General features: G+C 53.3%; 1 protein-coding gene across 1 annotated transcript; it reads right to left on the reverse strand.

The window, feature by feature from the left end:
* Nucleotides 1–645: 645 nt before the first annotated feature.
* Nucleotides 646–12938, reverse strand: LOC136633249 (protein S100-A16-like). The gene is made up of 3 exons (XM_066608835.1): nucleotides 12854–12938; nucleotides 12060–12363; nucleotides 646–1339 (listed from the first exon to the last, which is right to left on the reverse strand). Exons 2-3 carry the CDS (start codon nucleotides 12207–12209, stop codon nucleotides 1184–1186), a joined length of 306 nt encoding a protein of 101 aa, XP_066464932.1. The 5' UTR covers nucleotides 12210–12363; nucleotides 12854–12938; the 3' UTR covers nucleotides 646–1183.
* Nucleotides 12939–13196: the final 258 nt, after the last annotated feature.

Below are 13196 nucleotides of genomic sequence, written 5' to 3' on the forward strand. Positions count from 1 at the left end.
ACAAAGGCCTCCGTGTCTTCCATGTAACTCAGCCTATTAGACACATTAGAGCCTAATAGGCTACTAGAGTCTCAAAAGGAGTTCACCTGAATTAACAATGTTGTTGCTTCATCCTTGCAAATTACGCTTGGCTGCCACTAGGGGTCTTCCATCCAGCTTCTCTGCAATCCACTCTTTGTTGTTAGGTAAAGAGCTTCCTTAGTAAAAAGGACACAGGGATGTTACCATAGTAACAGGGGAAGGGGCTATCTTCACAGGCTGACAGATCTGCAGACAATGTGATAACCATCTCCCCAGTCTCTGCCTCTCTGCTGTTACAGCCTATGGGTGCACACAACACACACATCACATGCACACGTTATAGTGGGTTTCCTAACCATTTGGCCAGATTGCCACTAAATGCTTTGTTTTCCTGTGAGAGCAGAATGACAGGCAGTCAGATGCCGCCTCTGTGCTGATTAAGCTAGAGACAGAACAATGCAGCATGAGAAGTAAGGTCAAGGAAGTGCAAAACAGTGAACTACTGGCAGAAGGCTAGGCTAGCTACACTAACTATACTAGCACCCCCAGTGGTAATGGAACACTACTGCACAGTACATGAAGCTCCTCAACAGCTTACAGCATTAACTTTATATTTCCACTGTCTTCTTATGTTCCAGCTTCTTTTTTAATAATTTGGCCACGAGGTGGCGCTATCCGACGTTCACAGTTTACACACATTTGTGAAAGAAAAGAAATTAATTAAATGATTGTTGTTCACAACATTGGATACATCGGACACAGGATTGCAGCCACACGTCAGTAAAACATGGGACTATTACATGTATTCAGCATACTGATTACTCCCATCATTTGCTGAGGGGAATGAACTCCCAGCGTGGCCGCTCCAGTATTGGGGGGAAGCTGGACGTCACACAATTAGGTTTCCATTGAACAAAACAGCATAAGATGGAAACCCAAAACCAGTGAATTGAGCCAACAAGGGCGGCTTGTCACACATTTAGTGACCTCACGTTACATTCTTGTTCCGTAGCTCAGAAATCATTCCATCAGTTTCTGGGGGATTCTGGGAGTATGATAAATACAACAATAGACAATCAGTGCTTTCAGGTCATTCGTGGCTCCACACTATATATGGTCTGCCGCCCTCTGCTGGACGTGCAGAGGATTAAAGGACAGCTGTTTAGTGGCGCTCCTGGTGCTGCATCGCCATCTGCTGGCTTAGCTTTTTAGCAATCTCCCCGATCAGTGTCCAGTACTCATCAAAACTGATCTTCCCATCCTCATCCAAATCCAATGACTGGATGAGCTTGTTCGCTGCCTCCTTGCTCTGTGTGTTCTGGAAAGAAGGGAAAATACAGACAAACCACCATCAGTATTTCTTGTGCAATACAGAGGGAGGAGCATCCAAATAAAGAGAGAAGCACATGGCGAGAGAAGCAGAAAGAATCAGCATGGAGAGGGGGGCGAGAGAGAGAGAGAGAGAGAGAGAGAAGCATCATGGAGAGGGGGGCAAGAGAGAAAGAGAAGCATCATGGAGAGGGGGGCAAGAGAGAAAGAGAAGCATCATGGAGAGGGGGCAAGAGAGAGAGAAGCATCATGGAGAGGGGGCAAGAGAGAGAGAGAGAGAAGCATCATGGAGAGGGGGGCAAGAGAGAGAGAGAGAAAAGCATCATGGAGAGGGGGGCAAGAGAGAGAGAGAGAAGCATCATGGAGAGGGGGGCAAGAGAGAGAGAGAACCGTCATGGAGAGGGGGGCAAGAGAGAGAGAGAGAACCGTCATGGAGAGGGGGGCAAGAGAGAAAAGCGTCATGGAGAGGGGGGCAAGAGAGAGAGAGAAGCATCATGGAGAGAGGGCCAGAGAGAGAGAGAAGCATCATGGAGAGGGGGGCAAGAGAGAGAGAGAGAGAGAAGCGTCATGGAGAGGGGGGCAAGAGAGAGAGAAGCGTCATGGAGAGGGGGGCAAGAGAGAAAAGCGTCATGGAGAGGGGGGCAAGAGAGAAAAGCGTCATGGAGAGGGGGGCAAGAGAGAAAAGCGTCATGGAGAGGGGGGCAAGAGAGAAAAGCGTCATGGAGAGGGGGGCAAGAGAGAAAAGCGTCATGGAGAGGGGGGCAAGAGAGAAAAGCGTCATGGAGAGGGGGGCAAGAGAGAAAAGCGTCATGGAGAGGGGGGCAAGAGAGAAGCGTCATGGAGAGGGGGGCAAGAGAGAAGCGTCATGGAGAGGGGGGCAAGAGAGAAGCGTCATGGAGAGGGGGCAAGAGAGAAGCGTCATGGAGAGGGGGGCAAGAGAGAGAGAGAAGCGTCATGGAGAGGGGGGCAAGAGAGAGAGAGAAGCGTCATGGAGAGGGGGGCAAGAGAGAGAGAGAAGCGTCATGGAGAGGGGGGCAAGAGAGAGAGAGAAGCGTCATGGAGAGGGGGGCAAGAGAGAGAGAGAAGCGTCATGGAGAGGGTGGCAAGAGAGAGAGAGAAGCGTCATGGAGAGGGTGGCAAGAGAGAGAGAGAAGCGTCATGGAGAGGGTGGCAAGAGAGAGAGAGAAGCGTCATGGAGAGGGTGGCAAGAGAGAGAGAGAAGCGTCATGGAGAGGGGGGCAAGAGAGAGAGAGAAGCCTCATGGAGAGGGGGGCAAGAGAGAGAGAGAAGCCTCATGGAGAGGGGGGCAAGAGAGAGAGAAGCGTCATGAAGAGGGGGCAAGAGAGAGAGAGAAGCGTCATGGAGAGGGGGGCAAGGGAGAGAGAGAATCGTCATGGAGAAGGGGGCAAGGGAAAAAGAGAATAGTCATGGAGAAGGCGGCAAGAGAGAGAGAGAAGCGGCATGGAGAAGAGCGCAAGAGAGAGAAAAGCGGCATGGAGAGGGGGCAAGGGAAAGAGAATCATCATGGAGAAGGGGGCAAGGGAGAGAGAAACATCATGGAGAAGGGGGCAAGGGAGAGAGAATCATCATGGAGAAGGGGGCAAGGGAGAGAGAAGCGTCATGGAGAAGGGGGCAAGGGAGAGAGAAGCGTCATGGAGAAGGGGGCAAGGGAGAGAGAAGCGTCATGGAGAGGGGGGCAAGGGGGAGAGAGAATCGTCATGGAGAAGGGGGCAAGGGAAAAAGAGAATCGTCATGGAGAAGGGGGCAAGAGAGAGAGAATCGTCATGGAAAAGGGGGCAAGAGAGAGAGAGAGAAGCAGCATGGAGAAGGGCGCAAGAGAGAGAGAGAAGCGTCATGGAGAGGGGGGCAAGGGAGAGAGAATCGTCATGGAGAGGGGGGCAAGGGAGAGAGAATCGTCATGGAGAGGGGGGCAAGGGAAAGAGAATCGTCATGGAGAGGTGGGCAAGGGAAAGAGAATCGTCATGGAGAAGGCGGCAAGAGAGAGAGACAGAATCGTCATGGAGAAGGCGGCAAGAGAGAGAGAGAATCGTCATAGAGAAGGCGGCAAGAGAGTGAGAGAATCGTCATGGAGAAGGCAGCAAGAGAGAGAGAGAATCGTCATGGAGAAGGCGGCAAGAGAGAGAGAAGCGGCATGGAGAAGAGCGCAAGAGAGAGAGAAGCGGCATGGAGAAGAGCGCAAGAGAGAGAGAGAGAAGCGGCATGGAGAAGAGCGAAAGAGAGAGAGAGAGAAGCGGCATGGAGAGGGGAGCAAGGGAAAGAGAATCATCATGGAGAAGGGGGCAAGGGAGAGAGAAGCGTCATGGAGAGGGGGCAAGGGAGAGAGAAGCGTCATGGAGAGGGGGCAAGGGAGAGAGAAGCGTCATGGAGAGGGGGCAAGGGAGAGAGAAGCGTCATGGAGAGGGGGCAAGGGAGAGAGAAGCGTCATGGAGAGGGGGCAAGGGAGAGAGAAGCGTCATGGAGAGGGGGCAAGGGAGAGAGAAGCGTCATGGAGAGGGGGCAAGGGAGAGAGAAGCGTCATGGAGAGGGGGCAAGGGAGAGAGAAGCGTCATGGAGAGGGGGCAAGGGAGAGAGAAGCGTCATGGAGAGGGGGCAAGGGAGAGAGAAGCGTCATGGAGAGGGGGCAAGGGAGAGAGAGAAGCGTCATGGAGAGGGGGCAAGGGAGAGAGAGAAGCGTCATGGAGAGGGGGCAAGGGAGAGAGAGAAGCGTCATGGAGAGGGGGCAAGGGAGAGAGAGAAGCGTCATGGAGAGGGGGCAAGGGAGAGAGAGAAGCGTCATGGAGAGGGGGCAAGGGAGAGAGAGAAGCGTCATGGAGAGGGGGGCAAGGGAGAGAGAGAAGCGTCATGGAGAGGGGGGCAAGGGAGAGAGAGAAGCGTCATGGAGAGGGGGGCAAGGGAGAGAGAGAAGCGTCATGGAGAGGGGGGCAAGGGAGAGAGAGAAGCGTCATGGAGAGGGGGGCAAGGGAGAGAGAGAAGCGTCATGGAGAGGGGGGCAAGGGAGAGAGAGAAGCGTCATGGAGAGGGGGGCGAGAGAGAGAGAGAAGCGTCATGGAGAGGGGGGCGAGAGAGAGAGAAGCGTCATGGAGAGGGGGGCAAGAGAGAGAGAGAAGCGTCATGGAGAGGGGGGCAAGAGAGAGAGAGAAGCGTCATGGAGAGGGGGGCAAGAGAGAGAGAGAAGCGTCATGGAGAGGGGGGCAAGAGAGAGAGAGAAGCGTCATGGAGAGGGGGGCAAGAGAGAGAGAGAAGCGTCATGGAGAGGGGGGCAAGAGAGAGAGAGAAGCGTCATGGAGAGGGGGGCAAGAGAGAGAGAGAGAAGCGTCATGGAGAGGGGGGCAAGAGAGAGAGAGAAGCGTCATGGAGAGGGGGGCAAGAGAGAGAGAGAGAAGCGTCATGGAGAGGGGGGCAAGAGAGAGAGAGAGAAGCGTCATGGAGAGGGGGGCAAGAGAGAGAGAGAGAAGCGTCATGGAGAGGGGGGCAAGAGAGAGAGAGAGAAGCGTCATGGAGAGGGGGGCAAGAGAGAGAGAGAGAAGCGTCATGGAGAGGGGGGCAAGAGAGAGAGAGAGAAGCGTCATGGAGAGGGGGGCAAGAGAGAGAGAGAGAAGCGTCATGGAGAGGGGGGCAAGAGAGAGAGAGAGAGAAGCGTCATGGAGAGGGGGGCAAGAGAGAGAGAGAGAGAAGCGTCATGGAGAGGGGGGCAAGAGAGAGAGAGAGAAGCGTCATGGAGAGGGGGGCAAGAGAGAGAGAGAGAAGCGTCATGGAGAGGGGGGCAAGAGAGAGAGAGAGAGAGAAGCGTCATGGAGAGGGGGGCAAGAGAGAGAGAGAGAGAGAAGCGTCATGGAGAGGGGGGCAAGAGAGAGAGAGAGAGAGAAGCGTCATGGAGAGGGGGGCAAGAGAGAGAGAGAGAAGCGTCATGGAGAGGGGGGCAAGAGAGAGAGAGAGAGAAGCGTCATGGAGAGGGGGGCAAGAGAGAGAGAGAGAAGCGTCATGGAGAGGGGGGCAAGAGAGAGAGAGAGAAGCGTCATGGAGAGGGGGGCAAGAGAGAGAGAGAGAAGCGTCATGGAGAGGGGGGCGAGAGAGAGAGAGAAGCGTCATGGAGAGGGGGGCAAGAGAGAGAGAGAAGCGTCATGGAGAGGGGGGCGAGAGAGAGAGAGAAGCGTCATGGAGAGGGGGGCAAGAGAGAGAGAGAAGCGTCATGGAGAGGGGGGCAAGAGAGAGAGAGAAGCGTCATGGAGAGGGGGGCAAGAGAGAGAGAGAAGCGTCATGGAGAGGGGGGCAAGAGAGAGAGAGAAGCGTCATGGAGAGGGGGGCAAGAGAGAGAGAGAAGCGTCATGGAGAGGGGGGCAAGAGAGAGAGAGAAGCGTCATGGAGAGGGGGGCAAGAGAGAGAGAGAAGCGTCATGGAGAGGGGGGCAAGAGAGAGAGAGAAGCGTCATGGAGAGGGGGGCAAGAGAGAGAGAGAGAAGCGTCATGGAGAGGGGGGCAAGAGAGAGAGAGAGAAGCGTCATGGAGAGGGGGGCAAGAGAGAGAGAGAGAAGCGTCATGGAGAGGGGGGCAAGAGAGAGAGAGAGAAGCGTCATGGAGAGGGGGGCAAGAGAGAGAGAGAGAGAAGCGTCATGGAGAGGGGGGCAAGAGAGAGAGAGAGAGAAGCGTCATGGAGAGGGGGGCAAGAGAGAGAGAGAGAGAAGCGTCATGGAGAGGGGGGCAAGAGAGAGAGAGAGAAGCGTCATGGAGAGGGGGGCAAGAGAGAGAGAGAGAGAGAAGCGTCATGGAGAGGGGGGCAAGAGAGAGAGAGAGAAGCGTCATGGAGAGGGGGGCAAGAGAGAGAGAGAGAGAGAAGCGTCATGGAGAGGGGGGCAAGAGAGAGAGAGAGAAGCGTCATGGAGAGGGGGGCAAGAGAGAGAGAGAGAAGCGTCATGGAGAGGGGGGCAAGAGAGAGAGAGAGAAGCGTCATGGAGAGGGGGGCAAGAGAGAGAGAGAGAAGCGTCATGGAGAGGGGGGCAAGAGAGAGAGAGAGAGAAGCGTCATGGAGAGGGGGGCAAGAGAGAGAGAGAGAAGCGTCATGGAGAGGGGGGCAAGAGAGAGAGAGAAGCGTCATGGAGAGGGGGGCAAGAGAGAGAGAGAAGCGTCATGGAGAGGGGGGCAAGAGAGAGAGAGAAGCGTCATGGAGAGGGGGGCAAGAGAGAGAGAGAAGCGTCATGGAGAGGGGGGCAAGAGAGAGAGAGAAGCGTCATGGAGAGGGGGGCAAGAGAGAGAGAGAAGCGTCATGGAGAGGGGGGCAAGAGAGAGAGAGAGAAGCGTCATGGAGAGGGGGGCAAGAGAGAGAGAGAGAAGCGTCATGGAGAGGGGGGCAAGAGAGAGAGAGAAGCGTCATGGAGAGGGGGGCAAGAGAGAGAGAGAAGCGTCATGGAGAGGGGGGCAAGAGAGAGAGAGAGAAGCGTCATGGAGAGGGGGGCAAGAGAGAGAGAGAGAAGCGTCATGGAGAGGGGGGCAAGAGAGAGAGAGAAGCGTCATGGAGAGGGGGGCAAGAGAGAGAGAGAAGCGTCATGGAGAGGGGGGCAAGAGAGAGAGAGAAGCGTCATGGAGAGGGGGGCAAGAGAGAGAGAGAAGCGTCATGGAGAGGGGGGCAAGAGAGAGAGAGAAGCGTCATGGAGAGGGGGGCAAGAGAGAGAGAGAAGCGTCATGGAGAGGGGGGCAAGAGAGAGAGAGAAGCGTCATGGAGAGGGGGGCAAGAGAGAGAGAGAAGCGTCATGGAGAGGGGGGCAAGAGAGAGAGAGAAGCGTCATGGAGAGGGGGGCAAGAGAGAGAGAGAAGCGTCATGGAGAGGGGGGCAAGAGAGAGAGAAGCGTCATGGAGAGGGGGGCAAGAGAGAGAGAGAAGCGTCATGGAGAGGGGGGCAAGAGAGAGAGAAGCGTCATGGAGAGGGGGGCAAGAGAGAGAGAAGCGTCATGAAGAGGGGGGCAAGAGAGAGAGAGAAGCGTCATGGAGAGGGGGGCAAGGAAGAGAGAGAAGCGTCATGGAGAGGGGGGCAAGGGAAAAAGAGAATAGTCATGGAGAAGGCGGCAAGAGAGAGAGAGAGAGAAGCGGCATGGAGAAGAGCGCAAGAGAGAGAAAAGCGGCATGGAGAGGGGGCAAGGGAAAGAGAATCATCATGGAGAAGGGGGCAAGGGAGAGAGAATCATCATGGAGAAGGGGGCAAGGGAGAGAGAATCATCATGGAGAAGGGGGCAAGGGAGAGAGAATCATCATGGAGAAGGGGGCAAGGGAGAGAGAATCATCATGGAGAAGGGGGCAAGGGAGAGAGAAGCGTCATGGAGAGGGGGGCAAGGGGGAGAGAGAATCGTCATGGAGAAGGGGGCAAGGGAGAGAGAAGCGTCATGGAGAAGAGCGCAAGAGAGAGAGAAGCGGCATGGAGAAGAGCGTAAGAGAGAGAAGCGGCATGGAGAAGAGCACAAGAGAGAGAGAGAAGCGGCATGGAGAAGAGCGCAAGAGAGAGAGAGAAGCGGCATGGAGAAGAGCGCAAGAGAGAAGCGGCATGGAGAAGAGCGCAAGAGAGAGAGAAGCGGCATGGAGAGGGGGGCAAGGGAAAGAGAGAATCATCATGGAGAAGGGGGCAAGGGAGAGAGAATCATCATGGAGAAGGGGGCAAGGGAGAGAGAATCATCATGGAGAAGGGGGCAAGGGAGAGAGAAGCGTCATGGAGAGGGGGGCGAGAGAGAAGCGTCATGGAGAAGAGCGCAAGAGAGAGAGAAGCGTCATGGAGAGGGGGGCAAGGGAGAGAGAAGCGTCATGGAGAGGGGGGCAAGGGAGAGAGAAGCGTCATGGAGAGGGGGGCAAGGGAGAGAGAAGCGTCATGGAGAGGGGGGCAAGGGAGAGAGAAGCGTCATGGAGAGGGGGGCGAGAGAGAAGCGTCATGGAGAAGAGCGCAAGAGAGAGAGAAGCGTCATGGAGAGGGGGGCAAGGGAGAGAGAAGCGTCATGGAGAGGGGGGCAAGGGAGAGAGAAGCGTCATGGAGAGGGGGGCAAGGGAGAGAGAAGCGTCATGGAGAGGGGGGCAAGGGAGAGAGAAGCGTCATGGAGAGGGGGGCAAGGGAGAGAGAAGCGTCATGGAGAGGGGGGCAAGGGAGAGAGAAGCGTCATGGAGAGGGGGGCAAGGGAGAGAGAAGCGTCATGGAGAGGGGGGCAAGGGAGAGAGAAGCGTCATGGAGAGGGGGGCAAGGGAGAGAGAAGCGTCATGGAGAGGGGGGCAAGGGAGAGAGAAGCGTCATGGAGAGGGGGGCAAGGGAGAGAAAAGCGTCATGGAGAGGGGGGCAAGGGAGAGAAAAGCGTCATGGAGAGGGGGGCAAGGGAGAGAAAAGCGTCATGGAGAGGGGGGCAAGGGAGAGAGAAGCGTCATGGAGAGGGGGGCAAGGGAGAGAGAAGCGTCATGGAGAGGGGGGCAAGGGAGAGAGAAGCGTCATGGAGAGGGGGGCAAGGGAGAGAGAAGCGTCATGGAGAGGGGGGCAAGGGAGAGAGAAGCGTCATGGAGAGGGGGGCAAGGGAGAGAGAAGCGTCATGGAGAGGAGGGCAAGGGAGAGAGAAGCGTCATGGAGAGGGGGGCAAGGGAGAGAGAAGTGTCATGGAGAGGGGGGCAAGGGAGAGAAAAGCGTCATGGAGAGGGGGGCAAGGGAGAGAGAAGCGTCATGGAGAGGAGGAAAGGGAGAGAGAAGCGGCATGGAGAGGGGGAAAGGGAGAGAGAAGCGGCATGGAGAGGGGGAAAGGGAGAGAGAAGCGGCATGGAGAGGGGGAAAGGGAGAGAGAAGCGGCATGGAGAGGGGGAAAGGGAGAGAGAAGCGGCATGGAGAGGGGGAAAGGGAGAGAGAAGCGGCATGGAGAGGGGGAAAGGGAGAGAGAAGCGGCTTGGAGAGGGGGAAAGGGAGAGAGAAGCGGCTTGGAGAGGGGGGGAAGGGGAGAGAGAGAGGGGTGAGAAAAGCAGCACAGAGAGAGGGAGAGAGCAGCAGCATAGAGAGGGGAGGAGAGGGAAAGAATTGGAATGGAGAGAGAGAGGGATAGAGACGTGTCAGAGAGAGAGGGAGAGAGAAGTGGCATGGAGAGGGAGGGAGAAAAGTAATGGAGAGGGAGGGGGGAGGTAGAGAGAAGAGTCATGGAGGGGGAGAGGGGGGAGAGAGAAGAGTCATGGAGAGGGGGTAAAGGGAGAGAGAGCAGCATGGAGATAATATTTACAAAGTTTAATGTCTCAAATGTACTTTCAAATGAAAGCATAGAGTAAATCAACAATTTAAGATGAATATAGATAATGGAATAACTTTGTTTCATCAAATTAAACCAATTTTTTGACTTTTTACAGTCGCCCCCCTAGATGATATAACAGCTTTACACAATCAGGGCATTCTTTCTACAATTTCATTCAGATATGGTTCAGAAATTTCTTCCTAAGGCCCCCTGTCCAAGGTCGTGACGGAATATAGCCAGCGCCGCGAGGACGAACAAATGCAATAAAAAGCGATTAAAAAGTTGTATGTATTGCCATATGGTACCATCAGAAACTACAGGACGTCCCGCAAAAAATGAGCCTGTGCACAACTATGTAGATGGAAAAATAAAAAAGCTTTTGCGCGAGGAGATGGCAACAGAAAATAATTTTAAAAATATATCTTTGAAAAAAAATACTAGTACATTAAAAAAAAACTATAAATTTGATATGGTAGTAATTGTACTGACCCAAAAAAAGATGGAGGAATTTCATTTTTTCTGTTTCTCTCCACTTAGAATTCTTTAAAAGTTTTTCAGTACATTATATGGTACATTAAATAATACCATTGCAAGATGCAACTCCCCCAAAAAACAAGCCCTCATACAGCGACGTCTATAAATAAAGGAATTATGATTTTTTTAAAAGAGGAGAGGAAAAAAATAAAAATGGTAAAACAGAAAAAAATTTGGTCACTAAGGGGTTAAGTTGATAACGGTTTGGATAGCCGTATTATTACTATTCAACTGTTTTTGGCGGAAAAAGATGCTTGAATCTTGACTTCCTCCTGTAAGAAACATTACTTTCCCTCTGAAAGAACCAGCAAAAGTCGCCCATCATATTCTGAAACCGCAATTGGTTTCTGCTCGTGTGCATGAAAAATCCCCCACTACATAGAGCATAGCGCACTCCAGCGTGACACAGGGGTAAGGGTAACCCGCTATGTATACGCTGTAAGATACAATGGGCGGGGTTAATACTCAGGATGTGGAGATGCCCGGTCTAGATATGGGATGGATGTGCACGCCCTAATAAATACCGTATATAAAGCTCATCTGGATCGTTCCACACTAGTGTGCACACCCGGGTATGTGACTGATCTGCTGGTAGAGGAGCAAGAACAAACAGCGGTGGGCGGGCAGTTACTCTATATAGCGAGAAGGCGGATATCCCAACACTGGCTGGATGAAGCGCCCCCTACAGGGGGAGAGTTTAGAACCAATGTTAATCTGTTACCCTGTAAAAAGGAATCTATCTCAATAGAAATGTAGCTCACAAATAGGACAAGATATGGGGGAAATGGCCAAGGTGGCAAACTGGGGAACAGTGGTTGGTAACTAGATTATGTCCCAACCTAGGAGGGTTATATATCTGCTCCGACACAATGGGTTATAGTGGAGATAGAAATTTAAGTCAAAAGTTATGTCTATATGTTTGACAGAATCTTACAGGCTGAATCCTCATGCTCCCCGGAAGAGAGGTTACACTACAAGATACCAAGGACACTCTGTGGGGACTGAAGTAACGGTCACCTATTATGTCTGATATACATGATGTCATATGTTGAATTAGGCCGCCTGCACACGGGTGGATCGGATCCAGCAGCGGAATCCAGCCCCAACAGCAGCGAAGTCCGCTCGTACTTGTGTTCAGTTCGCTTCCTCTCTATTGCGGATGGTCCGCACGGCTCGCCGTCGGACATGCACGGCACAGATTTTAATTTTTTTATTAATCTCCTGCTTTTCCCATGGAATCCACGGCCGGTTCCCTTCGGACACCACACGAAAATAGAGCATGCTGCGATTTTTGCTCTGCAAAAGTAAACCGCATGAAAAATCACCTTAAAATCACTTGCGCCAAGAGGCAACATGCAGCGAGTTTTATTGCTCGCGCAATTTGTGTGAGCGGCGACACGGTTGCTTATGGTACAGCACATTCCGCACGTTTAATACGCTATACTGATATGTTTGTGTGAGCACAGACAATGTCAAAAGCAACTGTTAGGCTGGGTTCACACGGGGCAGATTTGCCGCAGAAATTCCGTCCGGAATTTCACCGCGGCAAATCCGCCTGCGGCCGCTAATCCCGGGTTTAGCCAGCCATGTGGACGAGCTTTCTCAGAAGCCGGCACTGCGGCGCGGATTAGCCGGCCGCAGCATGCTGATTCTTTTTTTTCCTCCGCTGCGGCCGGGCTCTCCTCTATGGAAGCGCCGGCCGCAGCGGAAGAGCGAGCGGCCAGGCCGCTTCAAAACCCGCAGTTTTGAAGCAGCGCTTCTCCCAGCGGAAATCTCGCGTTTTTTCGCTGCAGCCAAACCGTGAGATTTCCGCCGGGAATCCGGCGTGTGAGAACCCAGACTTAAGATTGAGGTGTTGTAGAGCCCTTAAGCGGTAGTGTATATTCTTGTACATAGGGGGCAGTATTATAATTAGGCTCCAGTTACTCACAGTCAGCACGTGCGGCAGCTCCTGCGCCACCATCTCGCGGAATTCCTTCTTGTTCATCTTGTCATGTTTCCCCTTTTTCTTGGCATAGTCATAAAATTTACGAACCAAAATCTCAATAGCGGATTCCAGCTCGCTGCAGCCTGACGCCATGTGTGAGCAGCGCTGTGTTCATAGAGAGAGCAGCTAGTATGTGAGAGCTGTTGTAGAGTGTAAGCTCCTGGGGCGCGGCGTAGTCTAGCATAGCTGTATGTAGGGCGTCATTGTCGCTGGTTTCCGTCTTCACGTTTGTCTCGCTGCATTTCTCCTGGAGACGAAAAAAATAAAACACATTTCAAAATCTCAATCCAAGAAGTGGAGATAAACGGCACTCCAGCGCCACTTTCACGCCTATGAGGGCGATTCTTATGTCACTTCCCTGCACTGAGCAGAGGGTCGGAGCAGCTGACCTTGGAGGTCCCTTCCAACTCTACCAATCTAGGTGATGCTGAGCAGTAGGCAGGAAAGGGGTTAATAGCGTCTGTAGCTCTTGGTCTCCAGGGATATGTAACCACAGCGGTAGCTATCGGATTATATATAACGCGCCTGGTGTGTAATACTGTATAGTGTGTGTATACATGGAGCCTTTGCATACCCCACCTGCCACTCCTATCCCCCTAATATCACACCCCACCTGTCAGCTCCCCCCTACAGATCACACAGGAGCAGGCGGCACATACATGGTGTATCTACAGTGTGCGCAGTATGTGTATGTGTATATATATATATATATGTAGGGCGTGCAGGGATATAATTACCGGATATCAGCTTCCAGGCTGGATCTCTCCCCTTCCTCCCTCATTCTGGCTGCTGTTTCCTGTCTGACCCTTAGATCCTCCCTCCCAGCTGCTCCCAAAGCCCAACCCCGAGCGCAGGAGGCTGGGAGTAGTTGTTGTCCTCCCAGCCATGTGTGTCCATGTACAGCAGAGCCTAGCCTAGAAATGTGTTAAATGCGGTGTTACATAGGACTGCAGGTCACACCTACTACATTATCTGTCCTTAGAGTTATCACTGTGTTCTGTGGGGTTACATAGGACTGCAGGTCACATCTACTACATCATCTGTCCTAAGCGTTATCCCTGTGTTATCTGTGGGGTTACA

Source organism: Eleutherodactylus coqui, chromosome 6 (assembly GCF_035609145.1).
Source record: "Eleutherodactylus coqui strain aEleCoq1 chromosome 6, aEleCoq1.hap1, whole genome shotgun sequence".
In the NCBI taxonomy this organism is placed as follows: domain Eukaryota; kingdom Metazoa; phylum Chordata; class Amphibia; order Anura; family Eleutherodactylidae; genus Eleutherodactylus; species Eleutherodactylus coqui.

What these genes read in the sequence shown, in the direction of transcription:
- LOC136633249 (XM_066608835.1), bottom strand. Translation starts at nt 12,209, where the DNA reads ATGGCGTCAGGCTGCAGCGAGCTGGAATCCGCTATTGAGATTTTGGTT. An exon ending in AGCTGCCGCACGTGCTGACT is followed by an intron (nt 1,340 to 12,059) that starts GTGAGTAACTGG and finishes CCTTCTTTCCAG; the next exon opens with AACACACAGAGCAAGGAGGC.